The following is a 26,404-nucleotide window of genomic DNA, read 5'->3' on the forward strand; positions in this document are numbered from 1 at the left end:
TGAAATGTCCAAAAATAAAAATACTTACCCCAAAATTGCACGTCTGGCCACAATACTATCACAATAAATTTGAACCAACATCCGGATCAATCTCTACGTGATAATTTTACCAAACCGTTAAAATGACATAATTTATCAAAGTAAGTAATTGTTAAGGTAAATAATATAAAATCGTTAATTTACGCATACTATTTACGCATGACGCCAGTATCTTAAAAAAAGTGCTTAAATATTAACAACAGTGCCAAATAAGGTTCCGTTTTACGTTAGTAGAATACTAAATGAATGTAATCAATCCCGTTCATGAACACGTAACATAGGTGATAGATATTAACGTAGATTCTTAAATGATGTCATTTTCCACGCGTTACACGTATGTGTAATGGTTGGTTAATCACTGATGTCGGGCAATAAATGCTTTAGATAAACATGTTATTTATTTTAAAACGCCAGCTTATGCAGTGTCTAAACATCTATCTAGCATAGTAAAATATTTTATAGACTTTATGTTTATTCCATGCCCTAATGAAGAAACCTAGATTTCAGCATCTTCTCTCTCTTATGTTACTTTAAAAGTTCTAAATCATTATATAGAACCTATTAATCGAATAGTAACTTAAGAAACACAACCATTAATTTAAACTAGAAAACCTTGAAACATAAGTCAACGAACACAACACACATTTAGGAAAAAATTAAGCGTGTTCAGTATTCGATACGCGTCGGTGTAATAGGAGGTAAGGCGCGTCTCGCCGTCGCCGCGCAGGTGAAATACGGCGGGCGCCGATAGCGTCGCGCGACGCCGGCCGTTTGTAAACATCCGTACTCCAATCGTTCGCGTGCCCACACTATCTAAATTTGAAGACAACTGGATATTGTTGAAGAATTTTCTAATGCCACCTGCAGTTTGCTGGGTTTAGATACGTGTGGGATTGTCGGTATGAGTTTCAAGTCAATTCTTTTAAGTACGAGTTAAAAAAAACACGATAAAAATCCAAATCATAATAGCGAACAAATTTAATGCATTCCCGCACTGCATAAGCACATGCCTTCTTTTCAAACTTTTACATTATTTAAGATAATTTAACTTTGTCGGTTTTTGATAATATCATTTTTGATAATTTGTTAGAAATAGGTTATAATAACCATTTCTAACAAGTTATAAAACTAGCAATGAGTTGAATGAGTGGAGATGAGCTATAGAAATTAATTAAAAAGAAAAGAAAATCAAAGAAAACTCCTATGAAGATGAACATAATCTCGGAAAGTTAACGGACTCTCAAATCCAGTGCCAGACAGAAATAGTGAGAAAACTCTTCCGCTACACAATATCTATCAATTATCGTTGAACCCCAGCGACTGAAATTGATAGAATTCCATTGTGTCTTATGCCAAGCAGGACCGTAACTTTAAAAAGTTTTGGCACCAACTGTTACTTTAATTACCCCATCAAAGATCACACAGCATGATATCAGTAGACAATCTGTCAAGGCGAAATTTTAAAGGAATCGTAAAGAGGAAACTGCCTAAACATAGATAAGGTAAATTTAGTATTTTTTTATAGAATAAGAGCAATAATATCGCTTCCAATTTATAAGTCAATTTTAACGATTCTTGGATGAACCATTTAATACCTTTGCCAAAAATCGTATAACACATGACGTTTCAAAAGTAAGGCAGCTTGCACGCGGTTAGAAAAGTCGCTAGGCCTATTCCAGATTTTGTATAATTTCTTCACATTGTTTGGACCTTACCCACTACAAAAATTTTGTATTACGAATTATTTCACTTGCAGTTTTAGAAGGCACGCATCTTCTCTTCTTTGTAACGTATTTCATTACTGCTCTTCTCTATTAATCATATTGATGTTATATATCCCAGAGCCTTCAATATATGAGGTATCTAGCACTGAAAAACTGAAATAATCTCAGCTTTATAAATCAGTTCAAATATGGGCCCGGCAACTTTTCGTAGCGTGTACGCGTATCTAAGGTGTATAGACGGCCTAAGGTTAACTCACACGATGGCGCCAAAGATCGCATTAAACTCGCACGTTTGGGATAAGCGTTTTAAGTTTATGCTCTATTTCAATTAGCATAGTTCGTCACGCGTGAGTTCTTCTCGCAGAACAATGTTGTCACAATGCAGAGTACTTACTTTCGGGTTCGGATATAAACGTGAGACGTAAAACAGATATAACGAGAATGCTTTTAGGAGATTGAGGACGTATTTTACGTTGTGATAAAGTATTAGTCAGAAGATGCTTGTGTAACAATGTCGTAAAGGCAATGTTGTAATGTAGGTAAGTGGGTACTACACTCATTTTTGATAAAATTAATTTTACCTATTACAGATATAATTTATATAATTTGACTGGCTTGTTGGTCTAGTGGTCAGTGGCCCTGACTGCTATACCGGAGGTCGTGGGTTCGATTCTTACCACGAGCATGATTAAGATCTTCTTGACTTCTTGATTGGGTGTATATTAACTAAGTATATAATGTATTCAGAATTATATAAGTATGTTTATCAGTTTACTAGTACTCATAATACACGCTTTGCTTAGTTTGAGACTAGATGGCGCTGTATGAGAGTTGTAAAAAAGAAATAGGCGGCACCTGTTACGATTTTGGGGAGTTTTAAAAATTTGTTATTGAAAGTTTGTAATTTTCAGTTATTTAACATGATTAAAGAAAACGCAAACGCTTAAGGGGGCCAAGTTTACTGTTTCCTTTAATATTGGAACTTTTTTACATTATCTTTCGTTCGACTCGCGATCCCGCCGCGTCTGCTCATGATTAAGGACTCCGGTTGGGTCCGAAACTAGGCGGGCTATCTCGATAAATACGCGTAAGTAAACCGTTACATCATTTAATCATTATCTTTATTTTATTAAGTGTGTTTTTTAAGTAGGTACATGTATAATGTAGGTTACACTGTACTTATAAAATAGTCCACATTGGATCATGAATGACTGCATCCTTTTAAATTCAGCGTTAAAAAATGAGACCGTTCCTTTATATGAATCTTGAGGCTTTTCACATGGTTTTATTGAAATTGAACATATGCAGACCAATCAAAACTACCGCTTAAAAAAATCTATTTCCGAAAATAAAAACTATTACTTTTTTGCACAAAGTGAATACAACCACAATGGGCAAGACGACAGTAAGACGGAATCATTAAAATATTGTGTTTAACTGATAAAATATTGTGTATGTGTTGTGGAAAAAATCTCCATTATAAAATTTAAGACGAGATTACTATTTTATTTTAGAAAATAAAATTGCAAAATACTGCCATCCGCCATGCTTTTTAAAACGCCAATCGATGTGTGTTACGTCAGCCCTCAGTAAATACTGTCACTGTCACTGTCAAGTTCTATTCATTTTGATCTCTAATGTTTACAAGTTTGCTGAGGGTTGACGTCACAGCGATGTCAACGCCGGTGACAGCGTTTTGGCGCGAATAAATGAACGTTTCATTAAATTTTTTTTTTTTCAGTAATTAGTTTTTAAATTACAGAGATATTATATTTTTTAGTAATAGTAGATGCTTAAGAATATTTTAAAACACATTTTCATAAATTGTCGTCTTGCCCATTGTTATTCTACATGATTAAGCCACTGTATTTGTTACACAACACTGGCGTCAACTGGTGGGAATGTAAACCTTGTTACTACCTGCAAATAATTATTGGTATTATCCTACACTCAAAGATTGACGTAAATAACGAAAGGGATCTTACTCATGACACTTGGTAAGTGATGAAACAATCTAAAACGAGATAATCTGATTAATAACAGATTTTGGTCCTTGGTGCACTTAGAATTATCTCACATCTTCATCTGTTTCCCAGATTTTGCTTGAAATAGCCAAATTACATTTCCACAGGAATATTCCATGTGAATCAGATTGTAGCATTTTACGTAATAAACTTGAATCAGCATTCTATAATGCTCTATAATGATGCATGATATTAAGATAGAATATCCATTCCAAATGTACATATCTATCACATAGTGTATTTAAATTACTGTGGGTTGTGATTATCCGCAAAAATAACTCTAAGTATGACTGTACACCAAGGGTCACCCGTCCACAACTGCAGTACGCTTACGTAATGCTTACATTAAGATTGCGAATCATCTTAATTAAAAGGCGTGAATAAAAATCGATTGTCAAATCAAACAATGAATCAAAAAGTAATAATTTATATATAATAGAGTAAAGCTTACAACATGACAGCTCCAAATATTGGAAATGTATCACTAGACTTGCTTAATTTATACCTAAATCTATGTAGCAGCCCGCCGGCGACCACGACGCCGCGACTGCCCGACACTAAGTTTGACACTGGCACTGAAGTTCTCACTGTATTGGGTCTCGACACTTGTGTCCGGCACCCTTTGATTTTTATTCGAATGCACTTATCACTTTGGAATTTACAGGGTTCGAAGACGGCCTCCCTATGATGGCCGTTCCGTAGTTTGGGAGTTGTCGGTATTAGGCGGAGTTTCGGCCTCCTCATGACAGGCCTGTTTGGTGTATAGAAGTCGTCGTCCGAAGTATTTTCAGGGACAGTATCTACGTTTGTGATTTTATCTGGAAAGTTAGTATGGAATAAATATTTTTCATGTGGAAAGGTTGCTGAAGTAAAATTTGAATTTATGTGTGACTTGGTGTTTTTGTTAGTCCTCGGCTACCGATTTAAAACAATAAAACTTTCGTGTTGAACTTTCATTGTTCGAAATTAATATTATTTTTTGAATTCAGTTAAAAACAATTTCTATGCAGCTTTTCGTTAATAAGTCATGTATAATAAATGCTATACCTGCGATAGGGAATATTATCCGTCTAGGCATTAACGAATCGCCAAGCATTTCATACAGCGTGTAGTCGGTGGTCACGTAGTCTTCTAGGAAGGTCGTGGGTTCAGATCTGAGTAGGCACGTGGAGACATCCTGATAACAATATTTATATGTAAAGGACTTAAAAGTAAGTTTTTTGAAAGCGTAGATTATTTTAAAATTTAAGTGATCATGTTTATATTTAAGTGACAGGAGGCAATTTCAAATAAATGTTTTAAAGCTTCCATAGAACAGAATTAGATATCCACCTCACAAATAGGTGACTGTGTAAAGATGTATTTTCCAAAAGAGAAAATTTGTGTTTTGGTTTTGTGTTTGTTTGATAACGTAAAGGCTCTTGACACTCTGAATTAACGCTCAGGCTGTTTACCCAACACTGCCAGAAAGAGGTTATGTGCAACTATAATTTTTCAGTTCTAATGTACATACCAGATTTATTATTAAAACTCCAAATAATGTCTAAAACATTACCAGTATAGTCTCCCTAAGGTCGGTGTGCAGATGCGTCCTGCGCGGGCCGTGTATGGTGTTGTCGAGGTGGTCGAGATGTTCCGCGAGACACTCCACGAGCGCGGCGCGGCCCAGCGCCGTCACACACTTGATCATGGGCGCCGTCAGCCGCTCCTTAGTGCCCTGCGCCAGGTAGTCGAATAAGATGCCTTTGCCTGGAATTAAGTGAAAATAATGTTGGTTTTTAATGTAAGATAGTTTTGTATGACTTATGTGGGGTGAATGTATGATACGATTTTAGACTCAATAGTTTTTATTTAGAACTCACGTAGAGGTATTGCTAGTGCGACTCTAGCAACTTTTGAATTTAAAATTTTCACAATAACAAAAACAAGTAACCATAAACACGGTACAAATAGAGCGCATTCTGTAGCAGATTCTACTAAACGCTATTGAACTTACCTATAGTAATAAAAGATGGCCACGTTCGGGTTATTTTTGTGAGAATCGTAACCATTTTATCTGAGAGCGATCCATTGCCGAGTATGTTTGAGACCATCACCGGGAATAATCTTTGAAACTGAAACAAAGAGAATGGAAACGATTTAAAGCTTGCCACACACCCGTTTGATCTGGAATCAGTAGGTATCAATAGCAAGATCAAATAAGTGGCGAACAAGGAATTCAGTGACAAGAATTTTGGTAATTGAGACAGACTCTGTCACATATTAGGCTTCTTTGAACTTTTTGAAAGTCCCTTACAATTGCCAGCGCAATAGCAGGCTATCTTTCAGTTGAAATATAAAACATAATCAATAATGATGGTCAAGTGACAGACAATCAAATAGGCCTATAAATTACCTGTTGTTGTATATTAGTATCCAAACTGCAGGGATTCGAACAGAGAGCATCGACCATATCTAGAACATTTGACTGTAGCGGCTTCTTGGCGGGAACATTGAGCGCGTTGAGGTTATCCTCGTTTAGCACCAGCACGGCCAAGTTGAACAGGTTCGGGAATATAGGTCCGATGCGCGTGTTTGTCATTAGATCCTCAACCGCTATTTCTTTTGGCTTTCTTCGAAGGCTTAGCACCGCTGTGAATGATGGAGAACGGTTGAATTTTTAAAATATATTTTTCAAATTAAGGTTAATTGGGTATGAAAATACCAAACCCCGTGGATAGGTTTATATGTAAATTGTCATCATAAGAAATGTAACATCTGTTTATTCGCGCGCTAACGCTGATCGACCGATCTAAAAATGCTGCTTTATAATTTTTACGAAGTAATTAAATGAACTATATTGTTATTAACTTTGTACCTGTACTACCCGGGAATACATATACACTCGACAAATGTTGTCCTTAGCGATAAGACCGCCCATTGTGGCACAATTTATCTTTGTTTAATCCTGTACTCATGATTATGGTGTGCAATAAAAAACATTGTATTCTAGATTATTCCCAAACTTCAAATAAAGTTAAAACTGTATTATCACATTGTCTATCTTTTTATCAATAAGAATAATAAAACGCTGATTCACTCACCTCTTGCAACTTTCGTATAATAATTATGAAGGTGTACACTTATATTACTAATGTTATTGAGATTTTTGTCGTCCGTGATCCATTCGACGGCCATCGTGGGTACGGACCCGTATACGTAGGTCTGCGGGGTCAGCGCGAACTCTGATACGTTTAATAAATTGTCCTGAAAAAAGCAAGATTGATTGATGGATCCATTTTAAAATGGAAACTTCTTTATGAACACTGCTGTAGTTTTAGAAGGATAATGAGTATGGTACAAGCAGGGTCTACAATGTTGAATATAAATAGGAGTAATAAGAATGTGAAGGTGTTTACAAAAAGTGCAGCAGTGAATAAGTGCAAGCTACATTGTGGTAACTAAATTTTAAAATTAAAATTCACAGTTAACTAAACTGTGTTGATCTTTGGCAGTATTGGATAAAATTGTTTAAGGTTTTGTCTTCATGGTACCAAAAGACCAACTTTAAAAACTCGTAATTAAGGTTTACAGTAAAACTAGATACTGTTACTCATATTATTAGTTGATTCACTCACAAGGGGAACACAGAGTTTCTCTTCACCAAATGGGGTATACTGTGTCACACATGCACCAACAACCGGGCTGGTGTCCGCAAGCATCAGCACTGTATTTACATCCCAACTATCCACACATGTCTTCTTCATCATCTCACTGTGTAGTGCAAGAGTCTGGAAATATGAAAGGTAAAATTTAAATTTAATTTTGCCTTTAAGCCTTGCAAATAAGTTAGGCTTAGTACAAGTTATGAATACCCAAGGTGTATTTTGAGACCCAACACAAAGTTCTATCACAATAATTTGATTTTCAGTTCAGAAAAATTAAAAAACAAACAATGACTGTATATCTTTTCCTTTTGATGGCTATTGCTAGCTTGAAAACAAGACTTGTTTAAAAGCTAGCCATATTTATTGACTTCTTGATGACCTACTAAGGCACCCATCTGCAACACACTAGGTTAATAGCTTGTGGAGCTCCATATAGCTCTGCAGAGGAGTATGCAGATATGTTAGTACTTACACTAATTGTTTGCCTAAGTTTATAGCTGACATCTTCAGCAAGATTAGTGATGGCCTCTGCATTAACCTCATAGCCCGCCTGCTCGGTCATACATGTCACTGATTCAGGGCTGATGCCTGCAAACTTGCCTTGTGATGAACACCCTTCCTAGAGAAAAAAAGAAGATTATTATAGACAATATTCTAACTTTAATTTTTTTCTTATATTTTTACAATCTCTGTAAGTTATGGTTATTAAATACTATTATTTTACTAGGTAATTTAGGCTTAACTGAACTGATTAATACCAGCACTCAATCTATAGTTTATTTTTTAAAGAAAGATAAGGTTGATTCAAAGAAAATATTTTGCTTAAAATTTAAAAGGAAAATAGGATAAGTGAAATTACATGAAGGATGTATCAACAAAAGTATTTATATCCAATTTTTAATACATACTCAATTCAATGTATATTAAGTGTCTCCTTGTTCTAGTCTATATTTAAATTGACCTTCATTAAATCCATAATATACAGAGCGAATTTTTAATCTTGGCCAGCACAAAAACTTTACAATTTCAATATAAATACACTCATTTAAAATAAAACTTAGGATTATGATTTAAAATTTAATTTAAGCACTTTACTGGTCAACATAATTAAATAATATATGGAAATATTCGTTCAGAGATTAAGTAAAATTGTATAAATTGACTCGTAATTTATATTTTATGTACATTGATGAAATAAATAAAGTACCACTTGTAGGTGCACTACAAATCTATAGCTATAAAGTTATTATTGTGATAACCTCAACCACAGTAATGTTTTTACCTTTTCGTTGAGCGGCGGTGTGTCGCACTGGCTGGAGCCTCCAGATTCCGAGGCTACCGACTTATTTCTATCACGTTCTCTGCTGCTATTCGTCTTTTTCGTATGAGTTTTGTTACTCGAAAGTGAGTTAGACATTTTCATTTATAACGAACAACCGGGTATATTCACAACATGATATTTGGCTATTAATTAACTTATGATTTTGGCTTAATACTTATTGTTACACTATTTTTATAAAACATACAGTCAAGTAAACAAATCGTCAAACAAATTGATAAAGAACGGTAACAAGAATGGCTAAGCGCGTATAATATTATTTCCCCGTAATTGACAGTTTGAGTTAACTAATGCCATAGAGTATAGATTTCTGGTTGCCATATCTGACATTTGAAATTAAAAATAGTGATGTGCCCTTGTGTATCCTTGGTGTTTTGAGATTTCAATTACTTTTGTTTGTGATTTCTCTTACAATAAAAGGCGGTTATGATATCCACTGTCCCTGCAATTTTATAGTTGATTGTAACCAAGTCCAGAATATTATCATACCTCAACTCATCAGGGCCAAAAACTAAAATAATAGCTTTTTATTATTCTTTAAGCATCAAAATCCCTTATTCGGCCATGAAATCAGAAAATTCTAAATTCAGGAGACAATTTGTTTTCGAATGGTAAAAAAAAACATTTACAATATCAGGCAAAATAAGTTCCCAATTGTCGTCTACCATTATATAAAATACAATGAATAGAATAATCGGTAAATGGCAATAAGTTAACAGTTGATTCAAATAATTTAGGCGTCATTCAGTATAAGCTGATATTATCTAGACATTGATAAAATATGTTATATAACAAAAACATTGTTGAATCACACTACTATCGTATTTGCAAAACAAAAGATAAAACAATGATACAACAAAATAATAAGGATACAAGTGATGTTCGATTTTCGGCTATTTATCTAGATTATTTTTACTGCTCGTATCCTGATTATTCACGCATCGTGATTATCATCGATGTCTTCTACCACTTTCCTTACCTTTCTTTCTAGAGTCTAGAGGTAGAGTACAGAAAAAAACCTTTGTGATACCAACTTACCTATTGCACCAGTTTGAAAATACTGATAACATCGATATATTCTTACGGCAAACGCTTCAGGATTTCACTTAAAGCCAAGTGAAAAGTTAAAGCGCAAAAAATATATAAATGACATTTTCATAGATGTTGAGGACCATAAGATATAATAAATAAAGACACGGTTTCATTTCGTATTTCGTTTATATTCTCATAAGTAAAAAGAGCATGTGGACATAATTGGGTAGGTAACGTCTATTAATATTAGACAACGTAATGATCCAAAATAAATTAGCAATGTATTTGCTGAAGGCACACAATTCCAGGTTTTGCGAGTTAACAACCACAACAACCGTATTATCATTAATATTATTAAGTTCTCTCATCTATGTACATACAAAACGATTTATATCTCTCGACAAACTATCATGTTCATCATATAATACAATATTTATTCTCGTAGTCCTCCTGTACAAGGGATTATTGCAACTTTTAGATATTGACTATATTTAAATAAATGAACATCGCGATAAATTATTATTATTACCAATCATTACGTACTTACTTAAATCTATCTTTTACAAATATTGGCATAAAATAAAATAAAATATCAATGTTCATATGAGGCACGTTACGATTATCTTTCATTATGTCAACAATGCATAACAATTAAGTTCATTTTACTTAAAAATTATGAATAAAATAAATCTGACATAAAAAATATTATACTTTAATGTACCATCTCTTACATTACAAAAATATTTCAAAACATGGCAAGTCAACATGTAACACTAGAGCGAGCGCCGCAGACCGCACGCTCACACAATTATATTACGCGGGCACAGAGTAGTAATCAACTGGAGTCGCTATGGGCATGACGCATTATTCGAATTTAATTCCAGAAGCATGCGTATTTTTCAGATATCTTGTGGTCAGAAATTGGTGCGGTTGTAAGACACAAATCTTATTGCACGAACGATAAGAACAAATACCAACGTAAAATAAATATTTGTTCTGTGCTGGTCATAAGCCAGCGAGCTGAGGGCTCAAGCATTCCATTCGTTATCTACTCCGTGCATATAGAGTAGAAAGGATAAGTGTCATAATACGTGACGTACACTTGCCAAGTTTGACGAGTAATCTGTTTTGTGAGGGCGAGTAGAGTATAACGTTAGAAATTAAGACACCCAAACCCGATGAAATAAAGAAGTTTTCGTGAGGTCAGTCGGAGTCGCTACCGGATTCGGACAGGCAGAGATCATCGTTGAGCACGTCACTAGGTAACGCTGGGTTCGGAGCCACGTTACCTGCAACATAACAACATCATTTAGATGAGAACTTATAATGCTGACGATGTTGTGGTGGTCTTGAGGTTCTATGACTTAATTTTTATTCATGAGGTGATATTAAATAGGCGTGTACCCCAGCGGCAGAACGTATTTTATATAGCATTCTATATGGTATTACGCTATCAGGAAGAAATACCTACAGTCGCTTTTGCTTTTTTAAAGTTATCGTACGACACTGTCGATACTCACCATTAGGTATAGGATGGTGCGCGCTGGAATCGTTGTCGTCGCTATCGCTCCCGCTATCAGAGTCGCTACCGCTTTCACTTGACGAACTTGATGAGCTGTCGTCTTGTTGCGGTGGCGGCTGGAAATGAGCCAGTTTTTTAGTTTTGCCATATTAGTTTTGTAATAGGAATTTTAAAAATGTTCCCGCAATGAGATTTCGCGACATCGACTCGAGCTAAGAGTGTTTTAGTGAATTGCTCTGCTTCAATTGGGACTCCCACTCATCTATGCCCGTCATGCATCGTTTGCTCGGGCTGCATTGTAAGGTGTAGTGGATTCGCGAGGCTGCCTACTGTAGTCCGCGATGCACGTTGTGTCAGTGCGGTGTCCTGCACTTGGACATTTTGAGTACATTTGTTTGTATTTGGCATAGCTGCTGCGTGTACCCGAGTAGTTATATACATACCTGGTGGTGTGGCGCGGGCGGCGGGTAGGCGCGCTCCGGCGGGGGCGCGGGCGCGGGCGCGGGGCGCGTGTACATACCTGGTGGTGGGGCGCGGGCGGCGGGTAGGCGCGCTCCGGCGGGGGCGCGGGCGCGGGCGCGGGGCGCGGGTACATACCTGGTGGTGGGGCGCGGGCGGCGGGTAGGCGCGCTCCGGCGGGGGCGCGGGCGCGGGCGCGGGGCGCGGGTACATACCTGGTGGTGGGGCGCGGGCGGCGGGTAGGCGCGCTCCGGCGGGGGCGCGGGCGCGGGCGCGGGGCGCGGGTACATACCTGGTGGTGGGGCGCGGGCGGCGGGTAGGCGCGCTCCGGCGGGGGCGCGGGCGCGGGCGCGGGGCGCGGGTACATACCTGGTGGTGGGGCGCGGGCGGCGGGTAGGCGCGCTCCGGCGGGGGCGCGGGCGCGGGCGCGGGGCGCGGGTACATACCTGGTGGTGGGGCGCGGGCGGCGGGTAGGCGCGCTCCGGCGGGGGCGCGGGCGCGGGCGCGGGGCGCGGGTACATACCTGGTGGTGGGGCGCGGGCGGCGGGTAGGCGCGCTCCGGCGGGGGCGCGGGCGCGGGCGCGGGGCGCGGGTACATACCTGGTGGTGGGGCGCGGGCGGCGGGTAGGCGCGCTCCGGCGGGGGCGCGGGCGCGGGCGCGGGGCGCGGGTACATACCTGGTGGTGGGGCGCGGGCGGCGGGTAGGCGCGCTCCGGCGGGGGCGCGGGCGCGGGCGCGGGGCGCGGGTACATACCTGGTGGTGGGGCGCGGGCGGCGGGTAGGCGCGCTCCGGCGGGGGCGCGGGCGCGGGCGCGGGGCGCTCGTAGGCGCGCGCGTACCCGTTGTGAGGGGGCGCGGCGGCGGGCGGGGGCGCGCTGGCGGGGAGCGCGGCCAGCGAGCCCAGCGAGGGCGCGGCGGCGGGGGGCGGGCCGCCCAGCGCGTCGTCCAGCCCGATCATAGGCAGCGACGCGAGCGTGCTGTTGCCTCCGCCCGACCAACTAAACAAAAACAAAAATTATTTTGAATTCATACTAATATTTTACTGTATGAACCTTTGCGACAAGCAGAGAATACTCACGGCGCAGCCTGTGGGGGTGACGTCTTCTGCCGCGGCGGTGATCTCACCAGCGTCGGCTTTGTCATACTGCTTGAGCCATTAAATCGTACCGGGTTGTTCGGCTGAGCGGCTCCAGGTGCTGAGGGCGTAAACAAAATTAGTATCACAAGAAAAAAGCCCCCCTCCCCCAAATATTTTTTCACATTTCCAATGACAAACAGTAGAGTACCTGTGGCAGGATTGCTACGTCTGTTGGTGGCGACACGCGTGCGTGACGTGGACCGCTGCGTCGTGTTCGTGAAGTCTGTGGTCACGGGCGTCAGCGGCCGCGGCTTCTGTGTCGTTTCTTGTCTATATAATAAAGGTAAAGAGAAAGGTTTAAATCAACACGAAATTAAATTAAAAAAGAAGAAGAACTAGACGCTTTTAATAAGGATGGGCCTTAATTAGCGAACAATAGATCTATGGATCAAGGAATTGAGCGATCTCAGACCAGAATGATCGAAATCTAGAAAATTTTAAGCGGTCCATTGATGCAATAATACCAATGAACACCAAAGTTTTGCTCTGGAACATTTGAAAATAAAAAACACCATTCTTTGTAATATATTTGCTAAGGCTAACTTCGTTAGTTTTTATCTTGGCTCTGGCATAGGCATCCTAAAACCGTCGTACCTTCAACTTATCACTTAAACTTTTAGTTTTAGTATTGTGAAAGCCCAGGGATTTTGCTACCATATTTTATCTTGTTTGTTTGTTTGTATTTTTTCTAAAATAACAAGGGATTTACATTGATTGGGAGATTCATAGATAACTTCCTATCAATTTCAACATTATGATGGAAAGATATAAACTCTTATCTGAAATATAAATACGTCATTCATTAATCATAATTATCAGTATTTTCGTAATTTACGAGTAAACGGTGAGATAATAGAATTAAATTTGTTTTTTTAATTACAGTAACGCAATATGAATTTTCATTTTTTTTCATAACGTTATTTATTTTTTAATTACGGGCCACTTTACTTTTAATATTCAGTTATTATTGCCAAAAAATATTCCAATTGATCAAAACTATGATCAAATATTCGTCTAAAGGCAAAGGCACGCAACAGCATGCATTTTACAGATTCCTAAAATCATCGTGCAATCTGTGACGTTTTTTTTAAACAAGTTCAAATGACTCATGAAATTCCATTGTTGACTGTACCCACTTTCTAACCTAAGCTTCCATAAATGTACCAGATATAAGCCTTTCTATAACGGAACACGAAGACGTACAATTTTTATAAAGTAATTGGTTAATTTACATGTAAATATAAAATATTTCAGTTATTTGTTTTTCCGTTTGTTTGTTTGGCGAATTGGTCTAATAATGCTAAACGCATATTCCAATAATATGGCAGACACGTATATTGTCGGAATGTTTGTTTTTGCTTAACTCATCGATGCTTATTTTCAAAGTTTAGTTTATGCTAGGATATGAAATTTTTGGTTCGCAAGTCATCATTGCCCAAAAATTAATATTATTTGCTCTCAACCAAGTGTCTTAAAATTCTACATGCTTTTGATGACCAATTAAGCAATATTTAGTGACTTATTAAGTTTATGTAGTTATTTAATGTAACTATTATGAATTAAATATTCACCAGTCATACACTTATTTAATTAGTAAAGGTGCAATGTTTCCCTTTTAATGCAATTAATAAATTTAACATATTTATCTGCAATTAAATACGATGAAAAAGTTGAATCCTCAATAAAGCCTCTGGCCTGCGAACCTGCGACTCGGGGCCATAGGCGTTATTCGCTTTACCGACCGCTCGCTCTACCGATATAGCTGACCAAGAACGCAATGTGACTTACTACGTAATTACGTCTTATGACGAAAGTGGATGTCGAAGGTTCGAGTCCTGTCAGTGTATTATTTGTATTTATTTGCAAATATTATCCTATTTGCAGCGCTTTCTGCGTACTAAAGTAATAAAGATTTTTTCTTTACAGATTTTTGCAGTTAGCCAGATCGCGGACGCGACTTTTTCATGGGACTATAAATAATTGTCTCACCTTGTCTTTTTAACTTGAATATTACTAGAGAGCTTCTCCAGTGTAATCTCGCCGGTAACTCTGTCTATGATAAGCACACACTCCTTTGTGTAAGGCCTCTGGTTGCCTTTGAATACAGTCTGTGGGACACCAGCACCATCTGTTGACAAAAATAAATAAATGATTAATTACTTTATGTTCTTTTGAGCCGTTAGTGCGTCGCGATACATGTGGAAGACTTTAGATTATGTTTTTAGTAGATTATAAGTATGCAAATGCCATTAAATAAAGAGCATTATATCCATGTATGTTGTGTTTGATTTTTTTTACTTCTTTCGCTCTGAGGGACGTAATCCTTGCGCAGCGGGGGTTTTCACAGACATTCAAGTTGTATGGACAGTGCCACCCAGACTCAGGACAAAACCTTGTCTAGAAGTTAAGGTCCATCTTAGTCTATCTCTTCGACATTCGAACGCACGACAATTGGCTCATAAGTCCATAGGAAGGAATCTGACATGTATAGGTACAGAACACAGGGTTTTACATCATGTAGTAATGTTACAATTGTTTCCTGATATGAAACCCTGTGTTCTGCTTAAAATAAATAAATGACAATAAAATCATGATTTGAAGTCAATTGAAGTAGGTAGATTTTAATGCTGACGAGACAAAGACTTGGTTTAAATATTACTTGGTTTCATAAAACTTAAATGCAATTAGAAAAGTAACATTACAATGTACTTTTTTAATTTCATTCAAGAGTCTTAGACATTGAAAAAGTGACCTTAAGTGGTCTCCGTGTATTTCACAACTGTTTTCCTCCTCCTATTGTAATTAGGACTAATAAATGGTAATACTTCGTATGGAAAATCCTAAATACCGTTGGGGAATCCCACATTACGACGTAAGTAGGTTTCTAAAAGAAATTTGTTTATAGTAACGAACTGTAAAAAAGCCTACATGACCAATTTAGGAAAGGATTTTTGTCTTTATAAAGCATAATATGACCCTTGATATTAAATTTTGATTGCACGGATAGCAGAGTGGTTGAGGTCACCATGCCAAGCCGTGTCGTGTCGCATACGTGATATGACGTGATACGCGACACGTTGCGGGTTTGACCCCGCGTAGAACAAGAGTTTGTGTGATCCACAAATATTTGTCCTGAGTTTGGGTGAATTTGTGTGACTTGATAGTTTGTGAAACCTCCGCGACACAAAGATGTAACTAGATTCCTTAATACCCGATTCGATTTTGTTTGATGCTATCAATTGCGTTCGATCCTACAACGAGTAGACAATATAGCACATTAGTAAGAATCATGAAATTCGTACAACATTGTTAAACAAGTTATTCCGATTCAAAATACACAAAATCCTTGTATAAAATTAGCATTAGAGAGAGTAAATTAAACGGCAACAAGAAAGTGGCACACGTTTAGTCAAAATCTACGCGTTACTGAGTACGAAAGACTAACAGAGCAGATAGATGGTAGTTCACAATTTATTTTATCCAGCTCTGGTAAACTACTAGACGAGGCTACTAGAAATGCTAATTTGTTTATCTTGTACGTGTATGGCACTGTTTTGGAAGTTTCCAGAACAAACTAGAATGGAAATCCGATGCATTTGATACTTGATTGCTTACTGAAATGATGCTATACTCCGATAACTTTGATTTAAGGGGAAAAAATGTAAGTGATATTAAGTTGTTTGTTTACTTCGATAGCAGCTGTGTCCAACACATTTAAACCGAAAATGTACATAATGATTTAATCATACGCCGACTACAAAATATATGCTTTGTGCAGTGTGCTGTGGGTTTTAGCATATACGAAATTACCAGTAATTTTGTTCAACAATTATGTTTCTCAAGGATCAACTAAAGCAAATAAAATATCAAGATAATTAATGTTGTACTTCATTTTAAGTATGGTTAAAGATTTCGTTTTGGACGACTGTTAGCTATGAAGAGTATAGAGTGAGGTGAGGAGTTGTAACTATTTTCACACATTTCGCAAACTTGGATTTATAAATTACGCAATAAATATCAAAACTGTCAACCTATGTTGCCTTAAATGATATGTTGTGGAGGCTCTAACATCGATTTACCATATTTGTGTTATTGAGAAATTAACCCACACTGGGTACAAAACTATTTAATGTTTTAACTATGCTAATTTTTATGTTACATATATCTAATTACTTTATTTGGATGAAACTTTATCGATGTTATTTTCGCTAAAGCTGTTAAGTACCCATAAAACATGTATGTACGAAACAAGAAACCAGAAATTTTGAAAACCAAAAAAAAATATTACTTACATTATTATTGTGTTAGATTGATTATAACTAACTTTATATTAAATTTTACATATTTTATTAAGTTTGCCTAGAAGGTCCCTTTTTTAATTTCACTTAGTATTGGACCCTTTTCAAATTTAGTCAAGAATTACATACCTCAATTATATTCATGTAATCATACATGCGAAGGAAAACCAACGTCTCAACAGTAAGTTTTTAACCTTAGCACATGCTTAAGAATAAATTTGTATACCAACCTAGATGTGGTACAGTGACAGTCACTTGATTATTTGTTCCAACATCCACCGTTGCCATTTTGTTAACGTCAACTGACGCCGGTTTGAAGTCATCTGCAAAATGTATACAACGATAAATTAATAATAAGTTGCATAAGTTATAGGTCAATGCACCATAATGTGAGGCAATGTGAGGTTGGAGGAATTCTGGCTAGAAGCCAAGACCAGGAAGCTTCACCTACTACTGCCCCAATTTGGTACAATTTCAAAAGTTATTTGAGTGTGTACTATGTCATAAATTCTACATTAGTAGTGCAATTTTAGCTGTAGTTAAGTTAAAGCATTAAAGTGTAATAACATGACTTTAGTGACAAGTATAATTATTGTGTAATTTAGAACTTTGAGTTTACTGCAGTGTGCAGTTGTTGGATATAATTACTGTCCAATAATTTTACTAAAACTAAGAAATGAAAAATGCAATAAGTTTTCTTTACAAAGCCCACTGGGTCCCACAGCTGGGCAAAGGCCTACTTACAAGACATAGTTCTAGCAAACCCTTTATATTTCTTTATTCAGAGCTACATGAAAATAGATATACTAAAGAGGGTAGGGTAGTAGATCAGTCAGTTATAATTAGAAATACAACTTACTGATCCTACCAATTTTATATTATTTAATAATTAAATTTCTTTTTTTAGAACATTTGATAATATTACAAATAAAATGCTAGACAAGTGACAACTATTTACATTACAACATAGCAACATACACTTTCAGTAATTGTTATCAACTTTGGTTACACCAACATCCTGTATAATAAGCAATTCTGAAAGAAACTACCAAACTATTAATATAAGCCATACTTACATTTGATTGTGTGATACTGAGATGCCTTATTGTTAGTGAAACTAGCCCCCAACTTTAACTCTCTCACATCATAGTTCAGGCTGTGATTATCGGCCATTATGACCCACTGATTATGCCATATATAATTATTTCCTAGAAAATAACAAACATACAGTTATATAAAATGCTGAAAATTATGTAGATGTAATATTTTATACATAATCTTGAATGTGAGTGAGTCACATCTTATACTTTGTTAACTTATATTAAGGCCTATCCATGCAATAGAGTTCATTCTTGTTTTTTAATTTAATAGCATATGAGATAAGCATAATGAGTTCTCATATGATTCAAGTAATCTCAAGATTTAAATCACTTTGTAAACCTTGAAAATATTTAACAAATAAACCTTTCTCTTTATAAGCTTAATTTTTTTATTAAATGACTGCAGTAACAAAGTAAAACTATTTTCTGAATTTAAACAAGGAACATTTTTTTTTATTCCTGGGTGTGGCAGACTATAATGACCAGTTTGTATAATATTTAATTGATTCAGGTTATGTAAAATCACAGGTATTACTAATTTACTTGTAATTGGTAGTGAATGCAGTGATTAAAATATATTTCCTACTTAGCATGGCAGTATAGTATAGGCCTTCCTTAGTTTTAATTGCTCCATTAAAAAGTGTTTTCTAATTAGGTGTTCTTGAAGCTTTAAATATTTCATTAAGTTATAATACTAGTTACTTATTAAAGGAAAAATTACAGAGAATTTACAAATATACACAAAGGTAATATTTTCTGAATTTTGAGTTTTTCAGTAGTTTTTTTGCAGCCATGAACATAAAGGTACTAGCTACACATAAGCTTAGAAAAATGAATTAAAATGTAAAATCGAAAATTACAGTTTCCAGTAAGAATATTTAAATTTTCATGTATTTTATTAAATGAATATGCATTTTGTGAGCCTGTTTGGGTTATAATACGTATTCACTACATATTTTCGATTCTACAACAAAACGTAAATTGTAAATACCTGTAGTACAAGTAAATACACCGACACAGGTACCTATTATGCATACGTATCTCTACATTCACTAACACAGCTGACAAACTAGGTCTAAATTTTTTTTCGCCACAACACAGTTTATTTCTCATAGTAGAGTAGATAAGAAATTGATCTTACATATAGTAACGTACTGCACATGTAGCAAAAATATAAAGTTAATTGCAACATAAACTCATAAAAGAAAGTTCAAATAGATAAAATATGGCAAACAATTTTAAAGACAGAATGATACCCTTACCTTCGATTTGTTCTCCACTGATGTTTTATGAAATCCAACTATCTATGTTTCATAAATAAATGTCATCGTCAGTACGATTTTTAGGAGCACTAATTAGATAATAATTTAATGGAGAAGGGCTCGCTAAAGTAATAAAATAGTCCAATAAGTTAGACATGGACTATTCCTTCGACCTAGTTCCCATGACGTTTAAATTAGAGATGGCGTGTTATCACTATCACTAATACTAATCGCATAGTGTAAAAATAACTTACTATTTACAAATCACACTAAACCTGTACCAATCTGAATATATTATATTGAAAAAAATATGTTTCCTTTATTTAATTATGTTAAGTGATACTTTATAGTCGGGATAAAATATTTTACCATCTCAAATCTTACACAATCGGAAGTAAAGAAAATATATTAATATATAAAAAGGACATATTTTGTAACTAATAGAAGTTCCTAGAGAATAATAGTTATTGTAATACGGAATGGTATAATGAATGGTTTTATAATAATTTACAACTGAGTTATCTAGGCACGTCCTGAAATGCACGTTGGGCGTTTTGAAAAGTATCTAGCCAATTCTGTGGTTACCAAAGACATTGGTGGTTACATTTTTCCTGCTCACCAGCTGTCACTGTCACTCGTTCAACGAATGAACAAGTCACAAACAAAAGTTTATTTTTGAAAAAGTGTGAGTGACACACAAGTTTGATCAATTTACCAATTTTAGATGCGATATTATTTTGTTTATTTCGTTGCCATAGCTGAAGTTTCCTAGAAACCAAACAAAATGACTAAAAAGTCAATAAGTTTGGATGTGGACCCGACAATCATGGAAAAAAATATGAGAATTATAAAGGTAAGTCTTTTTGTTACACATATTACCACCATATTTTTTATTTATAAACAATAAAAGGTTAAAATTATACGTGTATGGTGTACGACTAAAATATTGATTTTATTTATAGGAAACTCCTGTAGAAGAAGAGTTTAATAAACTCATGGCTTCTGTTGATACTATACCATCAAAACTAGTCAAACCAACGCCGGGTACGTATCAATATTGAATAAAAGTGCGCTGAGAAAAGTTCCTGAAGCAAGCTGAAATTAATTTTGCTTTTTTTTCAGGTTTTTGTGTTAAATCCTACACAAAGAATGAGAACAAGAAAGTATTTGTGAATATTTGCCAAACTGATGCGATACCGTGTCCTAGAGATATTACCAATGAAGAGCTCATGCAGATCTTAAGCTCAGAGGACCCCTCTAGCTACAGAGTGCCCATGAGCATTGGAGAGGGGAGAACTGAGCCAGACAAGTCTGGAGCCCCTGCCACAGTGTATGATGTTGCTGTAAACCCTGAATTTTTCAAGAAAATAGAGAAAGATGATCTTTTCCAAACATTCTTCCTTACTGTGGTCTTCGAAGGGCTGCAGGACAAGTATCAATTTGAGATGGACATGCAGAAGTACACTATACTGAAGAATAGGAAGTCAATTGGTACTCTACAGTCTCATAGAATACAGATTAGAGATATAAAGACTTTTGACAATAAGGTTAAGCCACCACTTATTGAGGAGCTTGGTGATGATGGCTTGGTTAAGAAGCCCTCAAAGCCAGCTGCCAAGAAAGAACTTGTGTACAGACTGAGAAGGGAACCACCTACTGGAGAGATTGAGTACCTGCTGGCTGAGTTTAAGATACCTTGTTCTGTGAGTGTATTTTTTAATTAGTTTCTATGTTTATCACTAACTTGGTCCAGGTTGGCTCCAGGTTTTTGTTCTGCTGATTTATTATAGTACCTTATTGGTATCACAATTATTATTGCGATATTATTAGTGTCCCAACCCAAGAGTATCTCTCATGTTTTTCCACCTGCCTTTGTTTATGTGGGACCTGATGGAAATTATGTACTTTTACTTCAGGCATCTATATATTAATACGTGATGCCAAAACTTTGTACCCCTTTTTACAAAAATTGCGCGGACGCAGGAGCATAAAATTTGGCACACTTATAGTTTATGTGCAGGAGAAGTGCAGAACGCTAATATTTTTCAATAATAATGCTTCTAAAGTACATTAAATCAATAAATAAAACATTACCCACACTACCATGCAGTTCACACACACATGTTTCTTTTGTTTTTAAATTTGTCCGTAGACATAGAAACATTACACACACTACCATGCATTTCACACACACATGTTTCTTTTATATTTCATTTTGTCCATAGACATAGAGTACTGACATTGACATATCAAAAATATATATATTTGCCTATACATACTCTGTGGTCAAATGGTTTCTTTTGATTTTCATTTTATGCATAGGCGTAGAGTACTCAAAAAAAAGTTTTATTTGCCTCATTTAATATAAAAAAATATTTTAATAATAATGCATAAAAAATACATTAAATATTTAATAAAACATTATACTAACCAGCATGCATTTGACACACATAATGGAGTCTGTGGTCAAATAGTTCTTTTGTCTATTATTGACATGTTTAAACTTTAGTTTGAAAGTTTTTCAAACTTTATAAGTTTACGAATACTACGTGAAATACTGAGCGCTTATACAAATTTATATGAGTTGTGTATGTGAGTTGTGTCGTCTTTTAAGGACTTCTGTCTTCTGTAGCAGCAATCTGCAATACCTAACAACATTCAGGTACAATTTTTTTTGCTATAGTTTACGATTTCAGTAATTGCATATACTTTAGGATAAATAAGTGATTTTGTGTACGAATTATCAGAATTAACAAACCACCATACAGGCAAAAACTTTTTCTCTTCTTGCTTTCAGTAATTTGATGAAAGAACTTTAATTATGCCTCGACATAGAACATTAACGAACCGGAGTGAGAGACAAATAAGAAGGAATATTTCTCTAAGAGGAAGGAATAATTCCCCATCAGTAGTATTAGATAGTAATATGATTTTAGAGATGCATTTAAATGTGCTCTCAATGTCATTCCAAATGTGTTTTTAAGTTATGATTTTGGATTAATGAATTTAGAGTGCAGGTTTTGCAATGCGAAACATTTTGAATCTCAAGTGACTTTAGGCGACCGAACTGCATTCACTTCATGTTGTCACAAGGGTAAAGCAATATTACCACCCTTAAGTCAAAATGAATATTTTAAATCATTATATGATGGACTTACTTCAAATGGACCTTCAATAAAAAGTAAACAAAAAATTATTTTTAAAATATTAGGAAATATAATTCAAGTTTTGCTATGGTTAGCTCCGAAGCAAAAGTTGCTGAAGCAGTTACAAGTGGAGTGTATCATTTCAAAATACATGATGTTTTTTATCATAGATCAGGCCCAATGACTGCCACATATGGTCGCTCACCATGTTTTGCACAATTATATTTTTATGATGTTGACACTGCCATTAATTATAGATTACAAGAACGTTTATTATTTGTTATTAACCAAACATGTAACAACAACATAAAGTGTGAAATTTCACTGGAATTGGAACGCAGTAATCCTTTTGTGCGGTCATTCATTGCAATGAAAGATCGAAAGAGAGTCAATCGTCAGAGAGTCGAAAATCAAAACAAAGAAATTTGTATGCTCATTAAAGTAAATCATGATTTAGATCTACGCCGATTTAATGATGCAGTTCAAACTGATGTAGCAGTAATATTTAGTACAGTTGATGGTGAGCCACCTTTTGAACGAAATATGATTTGTTTTTCAAAAGTTAATGGTATAATTAAGAATATCTCAGTTTTGGACTCATCATTAGACCCTTTAGCATACCCACTGCTTTTTCCCAACGGTGATAATGGGTGGCATGTCAATATTGCTCATAATACACCAACTGCATATAATTCAAGAGCACCCAGAAATAAATTAACCATGCTTCAGTATACAGCCTATCGACTTGCAATTAGAGATGATTTCAGCATGTTACACCATTCACAAAAACTATTTCTGCAGTGGGTTGTTGATATGTACATATGTACATTTAGCAAATGATGAAAGAGTTTTTACAAAAAACATTTTTAGAGAAGTTTTAAATCATTTACAAAAATTATTGCAATATGCGATAAAAATGCTCTAAATGGATAGTATTTTTAACGCATGATTTTTTGTTTTGCATCCTCTTATAGCATGTTTTGTTTTAGTAAACATATTTTCTTTTAATTTCATATAATTTGTTCAAAAAAGAAATTGGCAAATAACAGTCTTGGTCAAATCTGTGGTTATAGTAGTTTAGTTTTCGACAGTAGAACCTTAATAATGTTTGAATATTATAGTTTAATAATTTATATTAAGTCACTTACAATTTAAATTTATTATATGGTCGAATTTCGACCACTGGGCGACCACTAGTACTATCAAAAGAGCAAAGCAATAGGAAAGAAAAAATGTATACAATTTCCTCCTAATAATGATTAATCTTTATTATGCATACATGAAATAATTATCACAATTGTATGAAGCAGGTAATTTAAAACACCTTTTAACTCCCAATGTTCAATGATTTCTTGCAGGTTGATCTGAAAGACCTCAATTTAGAGGTTGGAGAAGACCGATTGGTGTTGGATTCCAAGGGTCTGTTTGAGCCGGTTGATTTCTTCCTGCCATGCAGTGTTGATCAAGAGATCTTGGATGCTCAATTGAATAGGAACAATGATGTAAGTTCATTTTGTTTTGTTATTGATATTCAAATGTCTTGATAAAGGAGACATTTTTATAACAAAGAATGAAATTATGATAGTAAAGTAAATAATGAAGTCTATGGACATGTTGTTTTTATGTTAATGGGTTTTCGTTTTCCTTTCAGATGCTGATTGTGAAGATGCCCGTTATTCATTAAATTATATTTTAATTCATGTTAACTTTGCAATGGATGGATAAAATAAATAATATTAAGACTGTCTATGGTATGATTTATTGTCATTATGTTAAAGTTATTAATTTCATTACAAAAGTTAACCATTTTTATTTTGACTAGTTCTATTATTTATAGACAACTATTGGAAGTAGGTTTGTGTTTTTATTACTGTAGTCTAAAATACAGATTAATTGAAATGAGCTTGTTGCTGAAGGCACGTCTTTATTTATACTTATTTACCTAATCTATTAAGGCCTAATAATATCACAATTGCGTATTTCTTAGATCATGGCATTGCTGCAGTTTATATCAAACATTAAACTATGTGAGATTGAAAAGAGATACAGGTTTTGTTATAAAACACTATACATTTAAGAATGTACATACAAAATTGATGGGTCAGCTCATTTTCTAATTTTACAACCGTTATCACTACACTACTACTATAAATGCATTTACAAATAAATAAAGTTGTAGAACATAATTACAATATTGCAGTAATATAAACATACATTATTGTGATTTTGTATGTAAATCTTTGTAGTACATACTAATGTGTTTAGATTTTTGTAATTTCTCTAGAACCATATAAAAGCCTCTGTACCATATCTACCAATTCAATATAAAAAAAAGTACAGTAGCTACCATAAACTAAGGCACTTAAGTTATTATTGAGATTTCTTGTTACAGTTATTTATTATTTACTAGGTATACCAATATAAACTTTAATAGTTTGTAAGTAGGAAACATTTTAGTACTCATTGCTTAGTAATTTCAACTAAATTGATTGTTATACAAATATTTGTGCTAGTCATTTAATGACAGACAACCCTTTGTAATAGGAATATCTTCTTTTGTGTTTATAGTTCATTTGCGACTAAAATTCCTATTCATCATGTAACACAGCTGTTGTCTATACGACATGTTTAAAAAGACGTGGGTCAACAAAATTTATAAAATACCATAACAATTAGTCCATTTTGAAAGAAAATTTGATCCTTCTACATAAGTTGGATTGACAACGTGATGCACAGTGAAGTAATTTACGACGTTTCTTTTCGACACCTTGACGACATAGCACCACATGTAACATTCTAATTTGACAAATCATTAGATGGGTTTGTTAGCAGCCCAATTTCTTTTTTCTTCATGTCATAATTTGTATTGACTAAAGCTGCGTATGAATCGGCTTTCTTTTTAAAAACGTTGTACAAGGCATGTTTAAAACTCATCATGTTTGATATCAAAACTATTTCTAACACTAGGATCTAGTCCAGCTAAGAGATTCTCATCGTATCTCTTCAAAAGAGGTTTTATCTCTTGTAGTAAGCTCTCGTAGTCTCTCACTTGTATAGTTATGACACTGCTAAATCTTTGGTGCTGGTTCCTGTTTAGGTAGAGCTTGAGGGACGGGTAACTCATGATTTGTTCGTGTTGGCAAAGGTTGCGCTCGTTCACGCAGTTTACTTTGCCGAGTTGGACAGCGTTGTTTAATAACTGCAAAAAAAAATAATATGTTATTTATAGCACTTACAACAAAATAACACTGAATTACAGTCTGATCTAGACTCGCTTATGTGCATTGAGAGTAATGCCTTTTATTCCATCAATATAAATTTTATAAACAATAATTTAATACTTACAAGACCCGCTACCGCGAAATCTGAATACTTTTCGTAACAACTGTAACACCTCGGAGAGTGGAAGTACACGAGCCAAGGCTTTTTTCCTCTGAAAGAAAGAGATACAACGGTCGTTATTTTAGTCGATGGGTGACTTTGTCAGCGGACACGTCACTGTGTTCTCGAAAGCATGCATGCTAGTATAGGGTCTAAAGCGAATATGGTGAATGTCTTCCTTCGCAAGTCCTTCAAAAGTTCGGTCCAAAAATTACTGAAGGCTAAAGTGTATAAACCTACGGGCATGCGTTTTCGTTCAAAAATGCTAATTATAGGCATATTTCTATTATTGT

At 35.7% G+C, this 26,404-nt stretch overlaps 4 protein-coding genes across 4 annotated transcripts in view; 1 reads left to right on the forward strand and 3 right to left on the reverse strand.

The window, feature by feature from the left end:
* Positions 1-4,198: 4,198 nt before the first annotated feature.
* LOC113497507 lies at positions 4,199-9,224 on the reverse strand. The gene is made up of 9 exons (XM_026877082.1): positions 8,717-9,224; positions 7,907-8,053; positions 7,405-7,557; positions 6,871-7,033; positions 6,183-6,418; positions 5,784-5,901; positions 5,343-5,536; positions 4,835-4,964; positions 4,199-4,605 (listed from the first exon to the last, which is right to left on the reverse strand). Exons 1-9 carry the CDS (start codon positions 8,855-8,857, stop codon positions 4,235-4,237), a joined length of 1,653 nt encoding a protein of 550 aa, XP_026732883.1. The 5' UTR covers positions 8,858-9,224; the 3' UTR covers positions 4,199-4,234.
* Positions 9,225-9,972: 748 nt separating this feature from the next.
* Positions 9,973-19,786, reverse strand: LOC113497461 (ell-associated factor Eaf). The gene is made up of 9 exons (XM_026877018.1): positions 19,585-19,786; positions 18,299-18,430; positions 17,453-17,545; positions 14,914-15,052; positions 13,073-13,194; positions 12,865-12,982; positions 12,541-12,784; positions 11,326-11,443; positions 9,973-11,094 (listed from the first exon to the last, which is right to left on the reverse strand). The coding sequence occupies exons 2-9, from the start codon at positions 18,393-18,395 to the stop codon at positions 11,009-11,011; spliced, it is 1,017 nt and encodes a 338-aa protein (XP_026732819.1). The 5' UTR covers positions 18,396-18,430; positions 19,585-19,786; the 3' UTR covers positions 9,973-11,008.
* Positions 19,787-20,198: 412 nt separating this feature from the next.
* Positions 20,199-24,477, forward strand: LOC113497228 (PIH1 domain-containing protein 1-like). Its single transcript, XM_026876674.1, has 5 exons — positions 20,199-20,437; positions 20,547-20,628; positions 20,707-21,287; positions 24,089-24,232; positions 24,382-24,477. Exons 1-5 carry the CDS (start codon positions 20,369-20,371, stop codon positions 24,412-24,414), a joined length of 909 nt encoding a protein of 302 aa, XP_026732475.1. The 5' UTR covers positions 20,199-20,368; the 3' UTR covers positions 24,415-24,477.
* Positions 24,471-26,404, reverse strand: part of LOC113497229 (dnaJ homolog subfamily C member 10-like) — a 46,211-nt gene continuing 44,277 nt past the window's right edge. The window contains exons 25-26 of the mRNA XM_026876675.1: positions 26,076-26,163; positions 24,471-25,929 (exon numbers count right to left, since the gene is read on the reverse strand). Coding sequence (XP_026732476.1) covers positions 25,654-25,929; positions 26,076-26,163 — 364 coding nt within the window. The 3' untranslated portion in view covers positions 24,471-25,653. The remainder of the gene's footprint in view (positions 25,930-26,075; positions 26,164-26,404) is intronic.

Source organism: Trichoplusia ni, chromosome 9 (assembly GCF_003590095.1).
Source record: "Trichoplusia ni isolate ovarian cell line Hi5 chromosome 9, tn1, whole genome shotgun sequence".
In the NCBI taxonomy this organism is placed as follows: Eukaryota; Metazoa; Arthropoda; class Insecta; order Lepidoptera; family Noctuidae; genus Trichoplusia; species Trichoplusia ni.

What these genes read in the sequence shown, in the direction of transcription:
- LOC113497507 (XM_026877082.1), bottom strand. Translation starts at nt 8,857, where the DNA reads ATGAAAATGTCTAACTCACTTTCGAGTAACAAAACTCATACGAAAAAG. An exon ending in GCCATCTTTTATTACTATAG is followed by an intron (nt 5,537 to 5,783) that starts GTAAGTTCAATA and finishes ACTTAATTCCAG; the next exon opens with GCAAAGGCATCTTATTCGAC. An exon ending in ACCTTAGGGAGACTATACTG is followed by an intron (nt 4,965 to 5,342) that starts GTAATGTTTTAG and finishes TATTGTTATCAG; the next exon opens with GATGTCTCCACGTGCCTACT.
- LOC113497461 (XM_026877018.1), bottom strand. Translation starts at nt 18,395, where the DNA reads ATGGCCGATAATCACAGCCTGAACTATGATGTGAGAGAGTTAAAGTTG. An exon ending in TGTCACTGTACCACATCTAG is followed by an intron (nt 15,053 to 17,452) that starts GTTGGTATACAA and finishes TTTTGTCAACAG; the next exon opens with ATGGTGCTGGTGTCCCACAG. An exon ending in CGCCCGCGCCCCACCACCAG is followed by an intron (nt 11,444 to 12,540) that starts GTATGTACCCGC and finishes GCTCATTTCCAG; the next exon opens with CCGCCACCGCAACAAGACGA.
- LOC113497228 (XM_026876674.1), top strand. Translation starts at nt 20,369, where the DNA reads ATGACTAAAAAGTCAATAAGTTTGGATGTGGACCCGACAATCATGGAA. An exon ending in AGTTTAAGATACCTTGTTCT is followed by an intron (nt 21,288 to 24,088) that starts GTGAGTGTATTT and finishes GATTTCTTGCAG; the next exon opens with GTTGATCTGAAAGACCTCAA. An exon ending in AATTGAATAGGAACAATGAT is followed by an intron (nt 24,233 to 24,381) that starts GTAAGTTCATTT and finishes TTTTCCTTTCAG; the next exon opens with ATGCTGATTGTGAAGATGCC.